The following is a 25,760-nucleotide window of genomic DNA, read 5'->3' on the forward strand; positions in this document are numbered from 1 at the left end:
TAACAGAGTTCAGATTAATGCCATCAGTCAGGTCCCAACTAATGGGAACAGCTCTTACTGTAAGGCAGAATTAGACTTAAGCCCCCCATCCTTTTGGCAGTTTTGTCCTTGATTGAGCTGTATGGGAAAGTCATGACTTAACCTATACAGGACAAGACCACGTTAATGCTAGGATGATAGCTTAAATATAAAAAAATCTGTAAAACTGTCATTTTTTTAACTACTTCTCTAATGCTATTGCTCTCGTTCCTCCTTCCTCCCAAGGAATTGGACAACTCTATCAAGTACAGACACAGTCTACCACTGATGACTGTTTTCTGTATTTCCAATGGTCTTGACTGGGGGGGATCTCTAGAGCCTCTATACACACAAATAATCAGCTTTGGGTCTCTTATTAACTATTCCCCAAAGAGCTATGTTTATTTGCCAAGTGTTAATTAGAGATTTAAAAAAGGAGGGGCTGAAATACCCCATTGCCATTTGCTTCTAAAGCCATTTGGGACTGGCATGCCACAACATGCTATCTCCTGGGCATCCCTAATTTCATCACCAACTGCCAACAGCAAACAGAGCATCAGTCAGTCAGTTAATATTTTAAAAAAACAAACAAACAAACAAAAACTTTTCGTATAAAGACTCACAAGGATGAGAACATCAGAAAGTTTACGTATGGTAAGTGAGACAACAAAGATCACAAGCCACCTACAAATGAACACGATTATCTCTTTTGTTTGCTGTCTCCATCTCCGTCTCTGTGTACTATATAATTTACCACAGTAGAGAGCCAAAGTGACAGATAAGCAGCAGCTTACAGAGAGCTGGAGTGGCAGGCATACCCTGTATGCACAGTCACATGTGCAGCCATCTTGTGCCCCAAATCTGGAGAGATGTAATTCTCTTTGTGTGATAATGATTCTCAACATGCCTGAGACACGAGAGGAGAGTTCTTGTGGGATTCTGGTTGATGCTTAACCCCTCCGATTCCAACATCCTCTTAACACTGATGTTTAATGCAGTTTGTTTTATTTGATTAAAAATATAAACTTGCAGTTTATTTTTTGCCATGAATTTTCTTTAAGTGTAAAATGTAATGTGATTACACTGCATGGTGATACTGCACTTTAAAAAAAAAATGAACTGGCTGGTTGATTCCAGCGCATGTTGTTTTACAGTGTGGTATAACATAGCTGGTCAATGTATAAAATAACAAGTACAGTTAGATATACAGTTGTGGAGCACTCTCCTTCTTTATAACCCACTGAGTAAACAACAGTTAGGTTAATGACAAAATTGCTGGTAAAAAAAATATTAAAAAGCTGTCCCATTTATTATTATTATTATTATTATTATTAATAATAATAATAATAATAATTTTGTAAAACTTAACATAAAGCAAATTATTCATGTTTTGATCTGAAAAACAAGCAATATTGAAACTCACTGTTGTACCAGGGAGGGTAGAGTTCAAATAAAGACACCACAGAATGCATATCCAGAAGAAACCACTCAGTGACCATCCTTCAGGTGCTGACTTGAAATGATAAAGATTGTCCCAATTTCAGCTCCAGTTGGCTGCAATCTATCTCTTTTCCACTGACATGTGATATATGGTGTGTCTGCTGAGTAGCAAACACATAATGAATGTAAACTACTTAATCTGTTTATACACAGTTAACAGCTGGCGACAAGAATATATTTTATTTTATTTATTTATTTATTTATTTATTTATTCATTTTTGTCTCAGTTGAAACTACAATTCAGCTCCCCCAACTCCCAGAATATGTAGTGTAATTGCTGTGCTCTCTACTTGGTGTAACAGTTAACATGCTGCCTGCTTCATAAGAGCTCATTTGAGTCTGCTTGCTAGCATCTGACAGCCCAGCCATTTATCACATGGTGCCACATTTAATAGAATTCTATTCAGAAAAGATTATACCCCAGCTTTCTGATGGTAATTTTCACCATCTTTGCAAGCAGAGCTCCCCTCATCATCCTTTCCTCTTTCCCATGTGTACACTTCTGAGAATCCTGCATAAAGTATTTTTTTTAATCATTGTCCATCTGACCAGTTACTTGGATATCATGCCTGCATGCCAACTGGACAGGTGGCCTCTCATCTTGGACATATAGCTATATGAACAAGAGTCTGATTTTTATTTTATTTATTTTTTTGGTTTTGGTTGTTTTTTTGTTGTTTTTTTGTTGTTGTTGTTTTTTTACAACTGATTAGCAGCTGATAAATAGAGCACATGTGGTAAATGTGGTATCAGTGCTGCTCAGCTCGACACTGATCCATTATTGCATTTCTTTCAATCATTAAACAGTGGTCAGTATCTATCTACTTCGGCCCCACTGTGAGAGCAATATTTGTGCTGTTGCCATGTGGTTGTTTGCTGGATGGCTCAGGTCCAGTGTCATCTGCAGCACAATCACAATAGCTATATAGTACAATATATCTGCTTACTAGAGCATGTATCCAGCTTTTCGTGATAGTACAACTGCATAATAGGAAGCATAAAGCACATTATGATTAATGGGACTGCATAGTGTCTGCATTAGAGATAAGTCATAATTCAAAGTACTTTGCACTGTTGGTGCATGTAAATTATGCAGTTTTGCAGTGTAGTTTACAACATCGCTGGTATATTGGTGTCAGGCTTCCAAGCAATAAAAAGAAAAGAAAAATACTAGAGGGCCTTTTCAGCTTTCAAACAATCAACACAAGTTACTGGCAACATTTTCTACTGAATCCAAATGTATTATCTTTTAGTTTTTAGGTCCAAAATCAGCTATCCAACGCTTAAATCAGCACACCAAACTAGGTATAGAACAGTGTGATTTTTACAAGAGACCAACAATACATACCTACATATCTGTAACAGAGTTTGTTTTTCAGCCCTCTTAAATGTGTTATACTCAAAGGCTTTAGAAATCCCATTCCATAAATAGATATGTAGATAGAGATTTCATAAAACAACAGAAATGGCTTCTGTAAAAATTGGCAAAGCCTGTGAATCAGACTGAAGGAAAGATTTTTGTAAACTATCATAAATCATAACAGAAGACTGTAAAGTGTCACTTTACTTTACACCAATTCAAGGTCACAGTTGGGCTGGAGTCTATCCCAGCTCTGGGCGAGAGGCAGGATACACCCTGCACAGGTCGCCAATCTCTCACAGAGATAACATTGAGAGATAGACTCAATGTTATGGCCACTTTAGGATCATCATTTAATATAATCTCATCTCAGGCCACAGCTAGCACACCACCACGCTGCCAGTTTTTGAATAAACTGAGTGATAAAAAAATGTGTTTCAATTACGTTTTCGAAACACTTGAGTAAAAGAGGTCCTTTTTTTGATTTCTGATGAGTTAACAAAGATGTGCATGCATGGCAATATATTTTATGCCTATGATGTCCAATTTTTTTATTCAGGTTATAATTACAGAATATGTGATTAAAACAAATTCAAATTAGAACATGAATGTTATGATTATTGTGTTGACGTTTTTGTAGATCTTGCCTCATATATATTACAGCTGCATATTTCCAAGCTTCCATTATATTTTCTAATTTATGTTGCCTATTTCTTTCTTTCCCTTAATTCCTCTTATTTATCATGTCATACCTAACACCTGAACAACCACTTTTTATTTTATATTGCCATGTCATATGCAAATATGTAGGGCTAACACTATTTGTAATTATTAAGTTGAACCTCATCTTTGTCATATTCAAAGCCTCACACTGTGAACAGTTTTTAAAGGTCAACTAATTTTACTGAAAATGCAAATACCTTTCATCACACCCTGACCTGATTATTTAAAGGGATGCAACCAAGCTTATGGGACAGCACTGACTCACCCAGTCAAACCAAAATGTTTAGAATAACTTCCTGTATGATGGCAGGCTGGCAGTTGGCTTTGGTGATGGCAGCTCTGCTAGGAGATTTATATGAAGTCTGAGTCCCCACAGACAAGAACAGCTGTCCCTGTCATGGCAGCCCAACAGCCATCAGACTTCTCAAACCTCTATGGATTGCCAATGGATTTCCAGCTTCTTGAGCGTGTGGATTATGGTATTAAAGGGAAAAGGAAAATCTGCAGCAAGCAGATCCCATTGTCACACAATTGATGCAACAGGATATGAGAAAAAGGTTTATGTCTTTGAATGAACTAACTCTGATAAGAAGAAATGAGAAATGGGTCCAGTGCTGTGTAGTAGAAATCACTACTATCTTGCTCCCAGAGCCAAATGAGCACACAGTGACAGTGTACTCTGAGCATGCGTTATCACTGAGCCTTGTGGAAAGATAAAATGAGAGAATCTGGACTCTTAAAAATTAATTGCAGTTGGTAGTAATAACGCTTCTGCACACAGGCACTGTGGGAACCGGTGGGAACACAGGGGAAACTTTTCAAGTGGCTGGGGGATTCTTAAGGTGCCTTAGGGGGCGATCCTAGAAATGGCAGCCAAGGGCTTCTGTAGCACATGCTGACTGGTGCTGAGGCAGACCAGCTGTTCAGTCTACTTGGCAGCATGGCATCTCAAAAACAGAGGAGCAGACATGTCGTGGTGGGAGCTGGTTTGCCCCCGTTTCATTAAACAGCTTCTCAGATCAGTATTAGTCATGAACTTACAAGCTGAACTTTTTTGGATTTTTCAACTTTTTAACTGGGAAATTAATCTATTCGTTACTCATTCCCTAGAATCACAAAGTGTTAATTTATCCAGTGCAGTTTCTCTCCTTTTGAAGAAGTCCTGCTCACACATTACATTAGCTAAGCTGTTCCTCTGCCTGTGTGCCTGGTCCTGTTTTCTCTGAAATCTTTCACTTTCATTTTCCCTCTTCCATTTAGGTGCGATCTCTCGAACCTGTGCCTCCATTCCCTGGAGGTCGTTCTCTCCTGTCTCTTACTCGCTACAGACGGTGGGTAATGTGGCAGGCGAGCAGTTCAGCTCATTATCGCCCACGCTGGGCCCACAGAGGGCATGGCAGTGTGGAACATGTCTCGGGCTTCATAGGCAGCCATCAGGGCTTTCCTTTCCCTAAACCAGGGAAATCTGGGTTTCTGTGTCTATACATTATGTAGAAAATGAGGACAAATTTTTAACCAATTTGCTTTTTGCACTTTTGCTGGCAAAGAAAAAAAACACAATATATATCTAGTGCCTTTCTAAAATATACTTATTTAGGGTGATAAATGATTTAAAACCCCATTAAAGCTCACCTGAATAAAAGGCTGTTTCTGTAATGAAAAGATGATGAGACGACGCTCATTATCACTGATCTATGACATATTAGTATTGAGAGTAAAGCCTTGTCATATGTTCCAATAAAATTTGAATTATGTTTCATCAGAGTTGTTAAAAATAGGTTTTTGACTAGGGTGCACACTTCCACACAGTGAGAGAAAGAGCAGACAAGAAAGCAGAAAGACAAACATATATACTTTAGATCTGATGTAAATTCATACTTTTCAGTATCTATATTTTTTTATATTAACTATGAAGGGTTGTGGCCCACAGTGTTAGACTGTTAAACCCCCAGTTCAGCAGAACCATACTGTCATACTGTATTTGTCTGTGAGTCAGTTTAGGGCCATATGTAAATATCAATCAAATTAAACTTGCTACATTAAAAGCTAAAAACGAGTATTAAACTGAGCACAAGCCAGCATCCTGCATCCACACCACTGTCCTCTCTTTGAAGTAAATCAAGACAACACAACCATCAATAGCATGTCATCTTGACTCACCTTCTCCTGGTACTGCCGTCGAGATGAGTCCAGAGATTGGATTAGCGCAGTGGCGTGGCCCACAAACATGGCGTAGCAAGTAGCACCCACAATCATGCTGAGGATGGTCAGCCACACGTCTGTCATGCCCACTGGGGGGTACATGCCATACCCAATACACAACATGTGGCTCATAGCTTTGAAAAGTGCGTAGGAGTACTGCTGTCCCCATGTGTCATTCTAGATGAAACAGAGGAGACAGGGTGAGTTAGGGTGAGAACATCTGAACACTTCCTCGCTTGCTCTCTTGCAATCTCAACACGGCTGCTGATGGCACATTTCAGGTCAAAGAACACCCTGGCAGCCCATGAACATTCACAGACACATGCAATTACTTAAGACAAAACTAATGGCAGATGTCCATTTCAAACTCTCTCTGTCCAGTACAGAGCAGCTGGCAGGGTAAAATATACTTTTCAGTATGCAAACATTTGGAGCAAGCAGACATTTGGGTAGCTGCCTAAAACAGAGCCCTGGGAATCAGCAGAAAGAGCATGAGACACTGGAGGCTTGCATGACATAAAGTAGGTCAGCTATTTAGAAAAATGTGATTTCTCTGTGAGTTTTCTAATTTGTAGATAAATTGCCCCTTTTCCTTTAGTTCCCGGTGGTGGTTCATGGCAAATCAATATCAACTCTCTCCTGGGGGTGACATGTCCAAATTGCTTTCAAACTCATTTCCACAGTGGAAAAGCCGGGACTGATAGCAATTTTATTAGTGCCCTCGGGGAAAGGTAAGGAGTGATAACCTAGCAAGATAATAGGACAGCTACTGTAAAAAACAAAAAAAGGAAAAAAAAAAATCTGTAATCATTCGAATGAGAGTCAAACCAACCACGACTGAATCACAGTTATCAATACTAACAACCTCTTCTTCTACCAGGTAATGTGAGCAAAAACACGAGGTGCTTTCCAACAGAGAAATGCCTGCCCTGAGGCTTAAATTAATTCAGAAAAAAATATATTTGTTATTCTGTCACATTGAAAACCGTTGTACGTAATGCAATTAATTAGACAGTGTTTACTGTGTGAAACAAAACAAACTCCATTTTGATGTTAATAAGAGGCTACATCCCTCACACAGGGATTTAAAGTAAGTACATTATGAATCTTTTTCCTTCACATCTCCGGGCCTCTTTACACTGGATGCATTTGGGAGCATCCAGTGTAATGCTCTTGATGCTCCCAGAGCAACTGGCTGCTTCTTAGGAAGCAGCCAGTTGAAGTTATGGATACAGAACTCTGAGCTGTAACAACATGACAAAGAGTAAATGCCCAAAAATAATCTAGTCAGAACTGCATCAAATCAACTAGCGACAAGGAATTTGGCAGGTCATATGCTAGAGTCACTGAGATGGAGAGATAATGGTACTACTACATTTGAAAATCATTTGACTTACATCTAAATTAGATTTGGGTAAAAGTAAGCTTTGGTATTAAGTATAATAAATAACATTTATCTAAAAATACTCACACATAGCAGGAAAATTTGATTGGTTTGTTTTACATGACTTTTAAATCTGCTTTGCTTTGTTGCGTTTTTATGTAGCCTGTGATGTTATATCGGATTTTTCTATGTATACACAGTTCAAATATGTTTTTCAGAACAAAACAAAGAGATTAGCACAGCAATCATATCCTAGTTTTCTGTGCCGCAAAGCAAGACATTAAATTGTATCTTAATGCATGCATTCTTTTTGAACCTTAATCACGAGCCACAGTTTACATTATGTATCCTGACAGCTCAGCCTTATGTAACTTAAAATAATCCGCTTGCACATTTGCTTAATGTATCAAATATCAAAGTGGGGGTGAAATGTATTTATAATTGTAGCAAAGAGGGGCTAAAAAAACTATAGAACTGGAAGAGAACAATGCAACAGAAATCTCAATCTTTTCTCGAAAAGATAATTAAACACAGAGTTTGATTAGATTGGGAGCTTGATTAAAGGTTTTTTTTCACACTGTCCACGAAATGGAGCCACTGTTTTGAGTGTGCATCTCTGCAATGAGACACATGTAGAAAACGAGCTAAAATTATCTTAAGCGTGAAACATCTCAAGGGACAGTAGTTTTCAACATCTGCTGTTTCTTATGCTTAAATATAAGTGAGGCAGATTCAGTGAAACAAGTGAGCATGTCAGGGAGGCAGCGAGGCATGCTTAACCAAATAGATCATACCTTGAGCAATGCAACTATGTGACATTTGTTCCGGCATAGAGAGCTGAACTTACAGTTGAACTGAAGCAGCTTTATATATATATTTCAAACTGAGATTTTGTGTATGATTTTTTTTGTTAGTCCTTAAATGTATGATTATTCAATATTTCCTTTTTTGTTTACTTTATTAGTAACTATTGAAGTAAATAAATAAGTAGTAAATATTTATCAAATTCTGCTGAAAATAATATATATGTCAAACCAATTTAACTTATTCTGTCTAGAAAACATATATTTCCTTACACATTAAACTTTAGCCTGCTGAAACTTGAAATCAGTTTAAACTCTCACTATTGATTCATTACTGGGGCTGTTTGGTAAGAGTGTAAGCCAATGATAGGTAGATGCTGCAATTTATTATAATTGTAATACTAAAAAAATTGTAAATGCTGAAAAGACAGACAATTGGTTTAAAAAGACACCCAGGATTAGCTCACTGACTGAACATACAGTATATCTGTCAGTACTAAAAACCACAAAACACTTCAATGAGCCAGGGGAACAGAGCTAATGCTAACTGCTAAATAATCAAATGGTATGTCACGCAGTATTACTCACTTGCTTTGTTCAGCAAGTGAGTCGTAAGTGCTGCAGTAAAAACCTTTGTGTCTAAATTTCACTGCAGTCTCACAGTCTGAGAATTTAGTGAGTACATAATCTACTAGAATTCACTAGTGTACCTATATGGGGTAGGTGGTATTGCTAATTGTGAAATCAGATTCCTTAGTAAGGTGCTGTAGAAGACTTGAGCGCACTAATTGTGAATTTTTGGAGTCAGTATTGATGTTGCCGTAGGCTAATACCAAGCAATTATATCAGCTGATTGAGATATTGGTCAAGCTCCAGTGTGGTAATGAATATTCACTGAAATCAGACCACTTCTCACCCCCAAAATCTGACAATATCTGAATGACTTTATAACGTCACAAGTTGACATGAGACCATCAGTTTTGGGTGAACAGAATATCCACGGTGATGCAGCCCCCTCCCTTGAGCTAATAAAAAAGAGATCTCCGGTGACCCACTATTCTGGCAGCTGTTTCAGCAAAACAACAAAATTAAAGCTCAGCATGTGTGCTCACTGGAAACTGTCAATATCCAGCCAATATTGGATAAGGGATAGCTGTCTCCCTCAGAAAGTCAATGTTCCATGCACATCCTCCTTTCACAATAATGACAAATGTCAAGAGCTCCAAATAAATAAAAATGATCAGTAAATTGAATAAATGTGGACAAATGTAGCAGATAAACATATTTGACTTAGGGTTTAAAATGACAGATATGGAAGGCAGTCTTACCCAGGAAGCTGAAGAGTTTTAGAACAGTAATTACTGAGGCTGACAGACAAGATAAGACAGAGCATAATCTGATTTGAACAGGCAGGAGGACTGTGTGCAGGAGAAGCACTTACCACCATCTTATTTTTGGACACCCAGCAGTCAGCAGGGAAGTCCTGGAGCATGGGCACCAGGAACTGCAGGCAGCCATCCCAGTGACAGAGCAGCAGCATCATGCCGATTAGATTGACTATTCGTACCATGGCGCTGGCTAGGTCATAGGTCATGTGGAAGATCTGAGGAGTTGAAGAGGAAGGAAGCAGGAAATGAGTTAGTGAATGATGACTCAATATGCTGATGGTCAAATCCCTGAAATCTCTCTAGAACGCAAAGCACACACACATGCACAAAGAAGATTTTCTTCCTCCACAAGCATTTCAAAGATTTCTGGCTCTATTCTTCGCTCATGCCATGCAATGTGTTTGCAGTATTAGATTTAAAGGCCATTGTACTCAGCCTATAGAAACCATAGCTTTTTATTTTACACAGATGAGTTGGTGGATGCAGATCTTGCTGTTGTCACATTTCACTGGGGATGGCCAGTGAAATGAAAGCTTAAACAGATAAACTGGGACCAGAGCTTTATCGTGTGCTGCTGAATCACTCTTATCAGGCACTCAGCCAAACACAATAATGGTGCAAGGGTAGAGGTGGCTATGCTCCTGGGGTGAGAGCTTTCACAGGCTGGGTTTGTTAATCCTAATGATACTCATAAGGCGCTCCAGGACTTCTGGGCTGGTGTAGATTTTAATGGCCTCAACCATTCAAAGCCTCTTAATCCCACTGAAGACTATGTGCATTGCTAACCACTTGGCTCCTTATTAAAATACACTTGGTGCCTTTAAAGGGGTTGTGTTTAAGAGGGGATATTTCATTTTTACTTTCTTGTTTAGCAATAGGTAAAAATGTGAAATGAAGCTAAGACATGTCATGTCAGCGAAAGTTTAATCTGAGTCATTCGATCCTAAAGCACTTTGTTTGTTTATTTTTCTGTTTTCATTCGAAGGCATACGAAATGTAAGTGTATCTGGGTATTTTATCTCTGCTTTGTTAAGGAAGAAACTGGCAGGGAGTGGTGTTATGTTTGTCAGTGTGGGTGCTGCTGCACCATCAAATCACATCAATTTAGTTCTGTCAACAAGATAGCATGAAGCCAGAGGTATGCCCAGAAAATTGTACCTCTCAAAGTGGATGGAGACATCCTCACTCACGCACTCTGTCTGTCCACATGCAGATACACAGTGAAACTCCTCTCCTCTCAAACCCTGTCTCATCTTTGTTTTTGTTCTGCTTTGGATTTCTTAAGCTCATGCACTTATACATGAGTAAAGCCAAATCATTTACCTAGCTCCGGAGCCGCATGCGGCTCTTTAGTCCTTATAGTGCGGTCCTCGTGGTTTGGGAAAATAAATTAGAAGTATTTAGCTGAAGTGTGTTTTATTTATGTTAGTTCTTCTTTCTTTTTAAACTTGCACTTCTAAATTGGAAGATTATTGTGATATTGAAATATAAAAATAAAATTATATTTTATTATTTTTTCATCGCTCAAAATAAGCGTCACACTCGTGGAAGCCGGTATACCTGCCGAAACGTGCATTTATCGAGACTTTCAACCCCAGGTAGGCCAATTATGGATCTTCGGATCCACATTATGTCAGCGGCTATTCTCCACTGTGTCACAAACAAACACCGCTCACGCCTCACAGATGACAGCTTATAGTCCTGCGTAAAGATGAAAGTGACTTCATACAGCCCCGATTTGCAGACGCTGTGCTCATATGGGATATGCGCAGAGGTTCAGGAGCAGAAGTCCCATTGTAAACATCACGGCAGACCCGACGATGTTTGCATGAACATGCTTTTCAGATTCTCTTTATTGACCACGTTTCACACACGGTTGTTGTACGCACACAGCCGGCTGTAGCTTTTCAGCTCACAGCCCGACACACACCAACACAACAGCACAGATAGCACAGGCGGCAAGGCGGCGAGGCGTGATTGCGGGTGCCGCTCAGGTGCGTTCGCCTCCCCTGCAGCAGCGCTGCAGACCACGCCCCGCCACTCACCTTAACCTGGTAAAATACATATTTAGACAGAATTTTGCAAATATCTATTTTTCCCTTTTTTAGCAGCATAGTGCTTTTTTTCCAATTATTTTTTAAAAGTCAGGTCAAGGCTCCAAAAGCCCAAAGGCGATATAAGGGTGGCGGCTCACAACTGTTTTTGTTTGCTACATGGATCATTTTAGTTCAGCTGGGTGTCTTTCCTTTTGTTATATTTCTTTAAGAGTTCAAAATGTGTTAATTACATAAATAAAATGTAACTTTCTCTGTAGCACTTCATGGATTTCATAAGCAACACACCTTAGTTGTTCACAAAAAGCATAAAGGTAAAAAACAATATATACAGTGTTATCTTCATTTTAGATGTCAAAAAGTATTTGCGGCTCCCAGTGTTTTCTTTTGCATGGAAACCGGGTCCAAATGGCTCTTTCGGTGTTAAAGGTTGCTGACAGCCATAAATAAGTTACGTTAGTTAATATGCTGTGTTGTGTGATGTCAAATTTCCTGCTGGAGCTGTAATGGCTTTCCGTAACATTAAAAGTGTTAAATTCACTCTGTGTGAATGAATAAATCATGAGGAGCCCTTTCCATCTTCTGCATTGAGTCTGATATATTTTTCATTTGTGAAATGGTATTCCAGACAGGAAAAGGATGATTCATAAAACACAGGATGCTTTTAAATCTATAAAAACTCGCAAAGTCATATGCAAATTCAAACACGGAGCATGCTATTCCTAGGACATGAAGGACTGACAGAGATATGAAGCTTACAAGCATATGAACTGCTTAGACTTAGACTAGAATTGTCATGTCTGATATGATCAGGCTTCTTTACCTTCAGAGTAATTGTGAAAGAAAAGCACATTTTGGTCAAATGACACATTTTGGAAAAAAAGATACACTATAGTAGCAGATATTTAGAATGAAGGGAAACTAGATTGTCATATGAAAGATTTTCCACCATATTTGAACTGTACTGAAGTTGAACTGAAATACTATAGAGACATAACATTTACAATGTAATCATTTTCATAATTTTACATTGAAAATATACAGTACAGCCAGTTCTCTATGTATAGTTTGTGTTGCCCTCAGGTTATCCAAGCCTCAACACATTTCTACCTCTTCTAAGTCCCCAATTCTGATGACCAATAATGCCACATTTTTATGGTGTTCCCTTTAAAAACTACATGTAAATGCATCATTATAACCTTGATAAGCAGCTGTTACTGCAAGCATCTAAATTGGTGCACAATACTACTTCCTCTTGGGACAAATCTCTTATTATTATACAGGCTGTCCTTGAACCTGTCAATATACTGAATACTATCAAACTCAGCAATGTCAGCATGTTTCTAAAGCATGACAGATTCCCTTCAGTATCTTGTGCCACAGCCTGAATGACTTATTACTGTTCAACAATAACTCCTGCTACTTTCCTACTGTAGATATGTCCTCAAAAGACCCCTGGCACTTTAACAGAATAAAGCCTATGGAAACTGTGACGGATAATGCAATGCAAATCTCCGGTTTGTAACCCAAACTGTACTGTCAGTGGAGGAAGGTGATTCCCCTATCTCCCTCCACAGCTGTAATCAATTCAAATATACCCCTGCCAAGCACGGAATAGACTTTCCAGTTATGACAAAAATTATTCCCAAGATTGGTTCTGTTAGAAGGTGGTTAAAAAATCATTATTCTCAGGCGCGAGAGGGAGGTCTGTGTATATATCCTCTCTTTACTTCTAATGGTTTTTCTAGATTAAAACAGCACATAGTTAAGCAAGTCTACTCTGTGTTTTGCGTAATTGTACAAAATAAATCATGTACATTTTCAGGATTTAAAGCAAACACAAATCTGCACGCACACACTCTGCATACAGAGCATTACACAACATGGCATGTTACATGGAGGATGATGAATTGCTGACCACTTCCTTTTAATTGATAGGAACACAGAGTGAGCCTGGCACCATTAGCATCAGCATCATCTGCATAAGCAAGAGTGCTTTGATTGATTAGGGCAAAAAAATACAACCCAACAGTTTCATCCCATTCTTTTTTCAGTTTTCACAATCCTCATTAGAATACTCTAAATTCATATTTTTTTGTATTTTTTTTAGCTAATGCAATACATAACCTATAGAAGGTCAACCTGAACACCTTCAAAAATACAGGAAAATGAACTGACAACACACCCCCCCCCCCCCCCCCCCCCAAAATAAATAAATAAATAAATAAAAATGTAGGTTTCCTGACAGTGAGATAAGATTTGCAAATTAGAAAGATAGTACTGCATGGCCCAACAGCTGGTGCTACAGGCACTCATCAATATGGCAGGTACAGTGGGTGAAACAATTATTTGAGCCCCTGCTGATTTAGTAAGTTTGCTCACTTATAAAGATATAAACACTCTCTAATTTTAGTGGTAGTTTCATTTTGGAGACACAGGATATCAACCAAAAATCCACAACATGTCATTGGGTGAAAAAAGTATGTGATACTCAAGCAAAATATGACTTGGTGGATAAACCCTTGTTGCAAAGGACAGCTGTAAGATGTTTCTTGTAGTTAGTTAAGAGAAGAAGTTTGTCATCCAAGATTTTACAGTACACAGTTCGGTCCACTGGCCTCTCAATGTGATGAAGTTGTCCTGTACCAGAAAAGCATCACCTAAGAATAATCTTTCCACTTCCATACCGACTATGAGGATGGTGATCTTTGGGTCATCCTCACAATTTCCCTTCCTCCAAACATAACTACTATTACTGAATTCCAAAAAGTCTAAATAGTATCAACAAAAATAAAAAACTGAATCATTTTTCATCCAACAAAACAAATACACACAGCAACTGAAATATAGCTACAAGTCCAGCATAGCCTAGGACTGCATAGTACTCCCTGGGTTGAGGTAAAGTGCTCTAAGGTTTAATGAACATTTTGAATTATAATTCCTAAAACTTGCAACTAGACATTGAGGGTCCTTGGGCCTTGCCATTGTAAGAAGCCTTAATTTTTCAGTGTGTGAGTCATTTGGGTCCTCACGATTAGTAGTCGGTGGATTACGCATCAGGCTGACATCCTCTGGAGCATAAAAAAAATGCTATGGTGAGCTACCAGTTCCCCTGCATGCAAAGCTGTCAAACAGAGTTGAATGTGGAACAGTATTTTCTTACTAGATTAAGTGGCATATCATGAAACACTGAGTTCAAGGTCCAATCAGAGTTATGAGAATAGTCGAGGCTGGTAGTCATGAATTCAGTTAAATGACAGTTAACAATGGCCGCCAGACTGTTTAAGCTTTCGTTGTTTATACTCCTGCTGCTTTGGTGGATTGAACAACAGCTTAAGGCCCCTGCGGGGAGCATTCAAAGCATTAGTGGTGTAGTTTCAAACTTTAAGAACATTAGTTTTTAGAATCTCTCAGTGTACAGTGTCATTTATTCAATTTCTTTTTCTTCAGCTGCATCCATCCCATTCATCAAATTTGTCATATTCCCCAAAAAGGTTAATAGAAATGACGAAGCCACTCATTTTTCGTATTTAATTAGTAGTTAGCTTAATGTGTTGCAATAAATTGTAAACAGAGGCTTTCAGTACTCCGTGGTTTCTTTGGTTAACTACTTTCGATACAGGCTATGTAAGTAAATTGATTTAGAATGATAAAAACATCGTTTCACTGGAACTACTTAGAAGGTATCCTTTATCAGGAATTAATGTCCACCCTGCAGCCAGATATAATTGACTATTCATCTAGATCTTGGTATAAAAGGTTGTAAGTACTCTGAAATGGAGGCTGTAATTGTCTGGGAAAAGCCACTTTAACCAAAGCCAGTGTTTCAAGGCACAAAATGAACAAGTTAAATACTCACAATAGAAACAATACTAACACCGTTAGTCAATTATAACCAATTATTTTTTTTGATTGCTGAAATCCATAATCCTGCTGAAGACCACCACTGTCAAGTACAAACTATCAGCACATTTTATCGCTACAGAAAATGGCACTTATTTACTGAGCACATATGCTTGTATACGTACAAATATAACAAGTAATAAACACAAGGATCAAATATGGCACTACAGTCACAAACAGCATCAGGCCCAGACAGGCAGGGAGAAAATGAAGGCAGCTGCAGAGTCATCTCAAACAGATGGAGTGAGAGGAGTGTGATCCAGGTGAGAGAATAGATGCATTTGTCCCATGGTGCTGATGGTAGCTGTCCAGACACAGTCATTGTAGCACTATACTGAAGCATCTGTTGTTCGCTGCTCATACTGCTAATGATGATGAATGTTTGGCATGATTGTATCTTGACACACGAGAAAAAACACAATCCTTCACTCATATTGTTTTTCGGAAGCCATGTTGCAGACATGGCATCAGAAAAACATGCCTTGTATGCCATAGACCAGGGGTGCCCAATCCCGGTCCTCGAGAGCTACCGTCCTGCAGCTTTTAGATGCATCCTTGTTCCCACACACCCGAATCAAATGAATGGCTTGTTATCAGGCCTTTGCCAAACACGATGGCATGCTGAAGAGGTAATCAAACCATTTGATTCAGCTGTGTTGGAGTAGGGATGCATCTAAAAGCTGCAGGATAGTAGCTCTCGAGGACTGGGATTGGGCAGCCCTGCCATAGACCAATTGAAAGGCACACAGTTTTAGCTACACATAAAAAAAATGCTCTATAGATAGCAGATATTTGGTGAAAACACACTGTTTTAGTGCAATCTGTCTTGTCCCTGCAAATTGTTCTAATTGTGTCCAAGTAGCCTACTGGATGTTAACAGTAGCACAGTTTATGAACTAGATCAACCCCTGCACTCCTGTATTATTTTTAATCATCCAGCATGATGGCAGATTCGGGGGAACAGGCTGTGGGCAGGGGTTAGATTTCTCACTGTAAATGCCTCGACCAAAATGTCATGCTCATGCATACTGTCATGGTGGACAAAGAGCATGAGGAGAATGCAAAGTAGGCCTGGTAGTGGACCACAGGGAACACCCTTCCATCATCTGTCTAAACAGGCCTGGAGGGCTCAGATCACAAAAAACACCCTGACTATGCTCTGTACCAAGGTGCGCCTTTGGGTTTGCGCTGAATTACACATTTCACTGTAATAGTTTTTTAAGCAAACCCACTGTGGGTATTCATATCGCAAAAGACTCATTCAGAGTGTTGAGGACCTGTCACTGTTGCTGGCAAGCCTCATTGTGCACTCAATAATAGCCCATTAAATCTATTCTTCCTGCTTTTCTTATCTCTGAAAGACCAGTCCTTGGCTAAGGTAATGGGTCAGTGAGCAGGGAGCTGATTAGTTGATTTCACTTATTTAAATATTTTTGTATAGATCTACTGAGTGGAAATGAAAGGTGCTTCGTTCCATCACCAGACCCATGGGAAAGCCACACAACTGACTTCCATCACAATGCCTGACGTATTGCTTTGTTTCTTGGAAACTGCAGCACAAAGCCACCACAGGGCTGTAAATCTTAATAATCCAAGCAGTAAATAGTAAAAGAAACTCAATTTCTGACACTTTTTGACCTTTTTTAAAAAGTCGGTCCCTCTTTCTCTCTCTCTCTAAATAGACACACACACACACACACACATTTCACACAAACCTACACATTTAGCAAAGCTCTACCATATACCAACAATTTATCTTGCATTTGATGCAACTGATAAACTTCACTTCCCACACTCTATTACTTTAAATTATTTTTTGCTTTCCACTCGGATGACTAAATAAATAAATAAATGATCAATTAAAAAAACCCTCTTTGACAAACAATTGTATCTTGATCCACACTGAAAGCAACATTTGCTGGGTTGCCCTATTGAAACGGTTTTGCTGTAGGCATCAGGCATCGTGAGAGGAAGCCCGTGGAGCTTTATCATTAGTGCGCTGCCTTGAATCTGATTTAACAGGATGACTAATCTCATCCAAGTCAGTGGTTCGTCAACAGGAGACAACTCCAATGAAGAGAATATCCGGTCACAGTCTTATTTTTATCCCAATGAAAAGTGACGAGAGGAAGCTGACCAGATGAGGACAGGAGAGACGAATAATGACACTCTGCTCTGTCTGTGTCTGTGTAAGTCTGATGAATATCTGCATACTGTATTGAATATTGAACACCGGCATGTAGCCACCTTTTTGTTTGTAAAATGTATTCTGTCAACATGGTAATTGTAATATCACCTTTACAGTATGATGAAAGTGTAATAATACAGAATCAGACAGCATCCTGTGAGCAAGCGTTTGTTGGCACTGAGAAGGAAAAAGACCCGTTGGGGATGAGGAGAGAGAGTTTAATAACTGATAATAACAACTATTGCTTAAATGCAAAGTGGTGCATGAACACCACTGAAAAGACTCAGGGTCACCTGATCCAGCCCTAACTACCGTACTTTCTGGACCATAAGCCGCTACTTTTTCCCTAGGTTTTGAGCCATGAGGCTTATACAAAGGTGCGGCTATTCTGTGGATTTTTCTTCCACCACTAGGGGGACTCTAACCAGAATTAGAATAAAAAACAAGATAGATGAAAAATCAATGCAAAGAAGAATACACTACTTTTTCTTTAGCAGGTAGAACACGCACAACAAATTACCAACTAGTAATTATTTTCAAATCCTCGCCCCTTCATCATGGAAACCACACGAAGAAGTTCGTATGATGCAAGTTTTAAGTTGAAGGCCATCGATCTTGCTATCCAGGAGGGAAACCGCGCTGCTGCACGCAAGCTTAGCGTCAATGAGTCTATGGTGAGACGTTGGAGGCGGCAGCGGGAAGAGCTCATGCAATGCCAAAAGTCGAGAAAAGCTTTCAGAGGACATAAAAGCAGGTGGCCTGAACTTGAAAATGTCCTGGAGGAATGGGTGAACACACTGAGAGCAGGTGGCCGAGGTGTATCCACTGTACAGATCCGACTGAAAGCCAAAACAATCGCCCGCGAAATGAATATTAAAGATTTCAAAGGTGGGCCGTCATGGTGTTTCAGATTTATGAAACGTAAAAACCTGTCCGTCAGGGCACGGACCACTCTCTGTCAGCAACTCCCCCCTGACTATCAGGAAAAAGTTGAAAACTTCCACAAATTCGTTGAAAAAAAGATACAAGAAAACTCCATCGGACCAGACGACATAATCAATATGGATGAAGTACCTTTAACATTTGATCTGCCTCTGACCAGGACCGTTAACAAGACAGGTGCATCATCCGTGTTGTTGAAAACAACAGGCCATGAGAGGACGCACTTCACCTGCGTTCTGGCATGCACGGCATCCGGACAAAAACTTCCACCAATGGTGATTTTTAAGCGCATAACTATGCCGAAAGAACAACTCCCGAAAGGCATAGTGGTCAAAGTTAACACCAAAGGGTGGATGATAGAAGGTCTAATGAAGGAATGGTTAACGGAGTGCTATGGGAAGCGCCCGGGAGGATTTTTTCACCGGAAAAAAGCACTGCTTGTTTTGGATAGCATGAGGGCCCACATCACAGATTCTGTGAAAGCAGCGATCAAGAAAACAAACTCCATTCCAGCTGTGATTCCTGGAGGTACAACAAAGTTTTTGCAGCCACTTGACATCAGTGTAAATCGGGCATTTAAAGCTGCACTACGGGTTGAGTGGGAGACTTGGATGACAAGCGGTGAAAAGTCATTCACAAAAACTGGCCGCATGCGAAAAGCATCCTTTTCTGATGTCTGTCAGTGGATCCTAACAGCGTGGAGTGCTGTGAAAGAATCCACCATCACCAATGGGTTCCGAAAGGCTGGACTGCTGCGCGAAGAGAGCGGCGCACCTTCAGAGCCAACTTCACCGGAGGATGACAGTGACACGGAGAGCGAGACTGATGGAGACAGATGTGATGAAGCGCTTCTGAGCCTGTTCAACTCCGACACTGAAGAAGACGACTTCATGGGTTTCAGCGAAGATGATTAAAGTGACATGTGGTTTCAAATACAGGAAAAATGGAGGTAAATAAATAGCGGTTATTTTCTCTTGGTTCTGTTACGTTTTAATCAGCAAAGTTGCTGCCGTGTTAAAAGGCATTGTTCGGAAAGAATCTGTTCAGGTACATACTTGTACATTTGCACTACAAGATTGTTCTGTACATGCAGTAAATATCTATTTTTTCATCATAGATATCTGCGGCTTATAGCTGGGTGCGGCTTGTATATCTTTTTTTTTTTTTTTTTTTTTAAATAGAGCGGATGCGGCTTATATACAGTTGCGCTCTATTGTCCAGAAAGTACGGTACAAGCATTTCCAAAGAGAAAAAAAATACAAACTGGGAACTGGTTACAGAGAAGAGGGGGCTGAAAACTGAAGGCTCTGCCTCCCATTCTACTTTTTAATACCCTTTAAACCACAAGTAAGCCTGTAGTCCGAGAGCGAAGCGCTCTACTGGGGTACTGTGAGATCTTTAACATCAGATCGGGCCTCATTATTCAAGATCTTTTATGTGAAAAGAATAATTTTAAATTGGATTCTGGATTTAACAGGGAAGCAATGAAGCGCAGCTAATTTACAAGAAATATGCTCTTTCTATCTAGTCCCTGTTAGTAATCATGCTGCAGAATTCTGAAGAAGATGATGGGCAGCCAATCAGATGAAAGTGGGCTTACGGTGATGGACAAATAGTTTAAATGGCTTTTTCAGGACAGTGGATGAAGTTTTGCACAACCATGCAACATAAATGTTCCAGGAATACGACCACAATAATGGAGGAAATTAGTATAGCAGGTTCCTTCACAGTTTAATGATTCCATTGATGAGTGCAAAGCATGTATTTCACATTATTTCAAAGAACAACAGGAAAATCTACATACAAACCAGCAACTGTGTGAAATACATCATTTCACACAGTCATGGTTTATTGTCAATATTATATCGATCCATGGTTTATTACTTATATATATAATGTGACTTATTGACAAATAATTTAAATCCCTTTAAAAATAAAATCAACTAAAACAAACAAAGAAGCCTAAAGCAAAGCCTTTTTTCTCTCTATGTGGGGTAGTTTAGGAGTTCACAATAGACAGATTATGTATACTGACTGCACCATACTAAACCAAATATGTATTTGCACATGCATGCATGAATGTGCAAGTTAGAACTATTTCCCTGAATTGTCAAGAATTTAATTAAACCAAAGCTAAGATGACTTTACAAATTACATTTTTTCCCACATAAGAACCGTCAGTTAGATTTGGTCTCTTTAAATCTCTGAGTTGAAACCATGTCACCTATAAAATGATGATTCTGTGACAAATGATATTGAGCCATATATAGTTAACTGTCCCCAAAGGATTATGAAACAAACTTATGACGTTTATTCTATTGCTGAGAATGTGTAGGTCACAATAAAGCAAATCGGTTTTTCTAAAGGGGTGATGTGAAGCAATAAATGACTTAGTTAAGTTAGTCCCTTTATGCAATTTGTCTGGAAGTAATCTGATAGCTCTGGGAATAAGATTTTATCCATTTATTTTTTTATGTCTTAAAAACACCTTACTTTTAATACACTTAAAAAAATTTTTTTTGCTGCACCCTGAACCATACCTCTGTTTATGTCCTTTGGTATGATTATATTCCTTTGTCTTCTTCTGATTCCTAAAAAAGCATCATCCACTGCAATTCAGTACATGGAAAAAAGATTCTAATTTTAAAAACTTGTTCCCCACAGTATCACTCTTCAAGGCATTAAACCATGCAGTAGAGTTCACTGAGCTGTATCCAGCACTTCCCAGAAGAAATGTCCTCTGCGTGACTTCTTACAGAAGAGGAAATGAAACTCAAACAATAACAAACCAAATGAATTTGTGCGGAACTATTTCTAGCTTGCAGACACTTGTGAAATATGAGTGAAATAAATCAGCTTTGCCTTTCGGAGGACATTGGGGCATCACAGGTCTGCAGCTTCTGCTATGTTACTACACATCTCATTGTGCCACATTTAGAGTGCCGAGCAATGCTGAATTGCATTTATTGCACTTATTGGCAAAAATTGCACATTTTCATGGATCAAAAGGATTCTGCCTCGATTCTGTAAACAAGGACAAATATTACCTTTTTTGTGGTTGTTTTGTTAGTGTTTGAGTGTGCCTCTTTCCACTTTTATAGTCTTTCAAAGTTCAATATGTAGGTAAATAGACAAAGGGGGAATAAGGTCAGTGCGATGTTTACCAAAATATTCAAATGGTGATAAAATACATACACCTTGTTTGGAATGTAGCTGCCAATAGGAAAAGTCAAAAAGTCAGTTGGGTGGTGAGATCTCGGCGACAAGTTATTCTGCAGTGACAGATGACATTTCAGTGAGATTTCATCTGGAGTACTCTGGCGCTGAGGCAAAGCTGGCCTTTCACTCTGTCTGCCTAACTAGCATTCATCAGCAAACGCTCACACACAATATCCGCACACATACACCACCTACACAGGAACAGAAAATCTAAATGGCAACTGGCTCTGTGAGTGTAATGCCCCCTTTTGTTGTTGTATTGTTTCAATGGTTTTAGATTCTGCAGTCATCAGTAACTTGCAGTGTCCTTGTAAGTTTTTCCCATTCACATCATTATGGATATTTTTTCTCCCATTAGTCTGTTTTCCAATACTTCCAGTAATGCAAAATTCCTAGATTGAGATTGTGGTGCATTACATCAGTGGCCCATGGCTAAAAGCAAGTTCTGCAGGTAGAAGGATGTTTTATTCAATCCTCCTTTATTCCTTATTCTTTTCCCTCTTCCCTCCCTTTCTTACCCCATGTTTTCTCTGTTATCTCATTGCATAGGCTGAACATGTAACAGCCCACTGTCCGAGCTATTCAAATCAAGGTTAGTTTGTAATACATGTATTCCTGCCTTCATTTTAAGTTCAGAAGCACAGCAGTAGGCATGCATAGAGACACAGGGTGACAAAGGAATCCTCCCCCAGTGATTTATTTGAACTTTTCCTCCCTTTGAAATGGCATCACAGAGGCTCTGCATGATTAATGTCATCACACTTATATACACTGTTCTATCCAGCTGCTCTATCCAGCTAAATATTTGAAAACCAGGAACTTCCCAATTCATGGTGAAAGGTCTGGATATAGATTGATGTGAGCATTTTCAGCGTTTCCAATTGCTACACAGTCAGCTGAACATACCCAACAAGTAACACTCCAGTGGTGAATTTTACAATCTATGCAAATAAGCTAATAGTGTTTATTTGTAATATTGTATTGGATAAAGTTGAATATGAAAAAAAGATGCACAATAAAACAAAAAGCGATAAACAAAAATAAAAATTATGATCTCAAGATTTTATCTTGGATAAGAAGGTGATTTCTGAAACATTCTTTGATTTACTAGTTAGTTCACTAGTTAGTTGATTATGATTATTATTCTCGTTGTTGTTGTTTATTGATTTATATTGAAGCCCAAATGCAGATATTTCTGAATGAATTCGAGCTAAACAGAGTACTAGTGGAGTTGGTCCCATACATAGAGCACAAGCGGTTGCTGAATGTTTTGATGAATATGAAAATTATAGTAATCACAAGCTACAGTATTTCCTCCAGCTCTAGAAACTTGGAGAAGTGACGCCACAACTTGCCAAGCTGCTCCGATGGCACGCTGTAGCCCTAACTAAAACACTATGCTGGGATTTCCCTTTTATTCAAACTCTTAAAGATAAGATGTTCTTTTATTAACTTTTCTCGAGCAGATTTATTTTAATTATTTTAAAGTTTTGGCATTAATTTTTATGTATATGTAAAAAGAATGTTCCCAGTAACTTGCGTATATATATTCATCACGGGCATGGTTGTCGTGGTAACAGCAAAAATATTTAAAAGATCCAAAATAAATTCAAACTTGTGATTCTTGTTATTAAAGATACATGCTGTACACTCATTCCATCCTGGATAAAGAATAGTTCAAAGAAACCATTAAACGACTTAATTTAATTAACAACTTAATTAAATTACCATGACAATGATGCAGATGATGAGTAGATGTAAACTTCTCACAGCAATTGTACTTTTAAAACCTAAACATAACAAGCTAAATTTAGAGTTTAAATCAGTGAAAATGCCTTATCAACTTTTCTTTACTTTAAATTAAAAAAATAAATAAATAATAATAATTCTTTGATCAAGTGGAAAGTACCTGGACACAAAAGTAATTTCCCCAAACTAAACAAAGAGACACACTTCAGTACTGTGGAGATAATTTCATTTAGACGACACATCTGTTAAGTGTTGTTGTTCCTAGAATTTCTGACTTGTAGCTGAAATATTCCTTTGCATGGCTAATTCCTCAATGATGCAGAGCAGCAGCATAGAGTGTCTTCCTGTTGACTCCATGCTGAGATTCTGATGCTTCACTTTGCACCTTTTACCTATGAGACTAAACAAGAAGATTCATCCAGTGAGAGTAATTGGAACTTTTCTAATTATTGCCACAATCATAATCATGCTTGTACTGCAGCACTGCCTCTTTGGACTCTGGGGTTCCACTGCTAGGACGGGCACACAGTGGGAAAATGCTAATCAACATCCTGCCTTCATCAACTTATTGGTGACTGGTACACAGCAAAGAGTCTCTTTTCTCTTTTCAAGGGTGGATGCAATCAGACGCAGCACCCATCCATATTTCTTTCCTGAAAGAAAAGGGGAAGCAAACATCTTTGCAGTGGCTCCCCAGGACAGAAATAGAATCTGAATTGCAATCGGACTTAGGGAAATGAATCCCTGTCTGTTTAACTATCTTCATGAACTAATATGCTTGTATGATGATCACTGCAAATGATGTAGTATGCTAAAAATTTTTTACTCCATGAAGAATACTGTTTTCTCAGTAACAATATAAAGCAGTTCACAAGATACACATTATAAACTAAACTTTCTTCAGACCTGTTCACATACAGTTTAACAGCCTGAAAATGATTTCTTACCTCCTCCCACTGGTGGATGTAGCGAATGAGTCTAGAGAGGCGCAGGAGGCGCAGCAAGCTTAGTATCTTGGTAAAACGGACAATGCGTAAGGCGCGTGCCGTCTTGTAGAAATCCGAGTCAATGCGCGTCTCCACAATGAGGAAGATGTAGTCTACGGGGATGGAGGATATGAAGTCGACCACAAACCAGCTCCGCAAGTACTTGATCTTGATCTGTTGCGGATCTAAGATGATTTCTGTGTTATCTTCCTTGACGATACCCGTCCTGAAATTAAGAACCAGGTCCATGAGGAAGAAGGTGTCGGAGACAACGTTGAACACAATCCACGGGGGGGTGTGCTCATCCTTGAAAAAGGTGATGCCCACAGGGATGATGATGAGGTTTCCAACCATCAGCAGCAGCATGGTCAAATCCCAGTAAAACCTTGTTGGTGAGAGACATGGAGAAATGCAGAAATATAATGAATAACAAAGTCAGAATATAAAAATATGAGGTAACTTTGTTGTGTTTGTCTTTCACAGAGTGAATGTTCTATAAACTGCACAATTTAACTGCCTGCAAACAAAATAAAAGACGACAACATTTTGTACATATCGATAGTGTCATTTTCTTTTAACTTATAGTGTGAGTATTAAAGTGGGCTGACATATACATATACAGCATAAGGCATAGTCAAATAAAATATGCATGTTTGATGAACTGAGGAGACCAACATTTGTTCTGTGTTAGATAAAACTTTAAGAAAAGGAATGTGTGGCCTCTTTTTCTTCCATCTGGCAGCTCCATATTTCATTCCATATTTATTGTTCAGTGTATCCACTATCAATATATCTCTACGTCTTGGATCTCCTCTATTGTACCAATTTCCCTCTTATTTACAAAATCTCTTGCTTCTACTGACTTTCATTCCTTTCCTCTCCAGAGCATACCTCCACCTCTCCGGGCTCTCTGTTCCACCTGCTTCCTACTCTGACTAAAGATCACAATGTCATCTGCAAACATCATTGTCCATGCAAACTCCTGCCTGACCTCATCAGTCAACCGGTCCATCACCAGTTCAAACAAGAAGGCGATCAGAGTTGATCGCTGACATAATACCACCACGTCTTGAACCCATCTGTTACACCTAGCACATCTCACCATTGTCTTGCTGCCCTGATACCTGTCCTATAACAACCATACATACTTCTCCGTCACTCCCCTTAAACCTCTGCACTTTCTGATTCACTAACTGTTCACAAACAGCCAGCATCTCCTCACCTCTGTTTCCTTAACCTACATGTGAAAGGAAACTGAATGGTCCAATCACCATTCTCTCTCCCTTTGGAACACTCAACTGCTTCATCCAACTTACTTATTAGAATTCCTCTTTCTGATAT

At 39.0% G+C, this 25,760-nt stretch overlaps 1 protein-coding gene across 1 annotated transcript in view; it reads right to left on the minus strand.

Moving 5' to 3' along the window:
* hcn4 (hyperpolarization activated cyclic nucleotide-gated potassium channel 4) overlaps positions 1–25,760 on the minus strand; it is a 76,290-nt gene that overhangs the window by 34,121 nt on the left and 16,409 nt on the right. The window contains exons 2-4 of the mRNA XM_082535975.1: positions 24,381–24,804; positions 9,432–9,593; positions 5,762–5,980 (exon numbers count right to left, since the gene is read on the minus strand). Of these exons, the coding sequence (XP_082392101.1) occupies positions 5,762–5,980; positions 9,432–9,593; positions 24,381–24,804 (805 nt within the window). The remainder of the gene's footprint in view (positions 1–5,761; positions 5,981–9,431; positions 9,594–24,380; positions 24,805–25,760) is intronic.

Source organism: Aulonocara stuartgranti (genome assembly GCF_965226115.1).
Source record: "Aulonocara stuartgranti genome assembly, chromosome: 1".
In the NCBI taxonomy this organism is placed as follows: Eukaryota; Metazoa; Chordata; class Actinopteri; order Cichliformes; family Cichlidae; genus Aulonocara; species Aulonocara stuartgranti.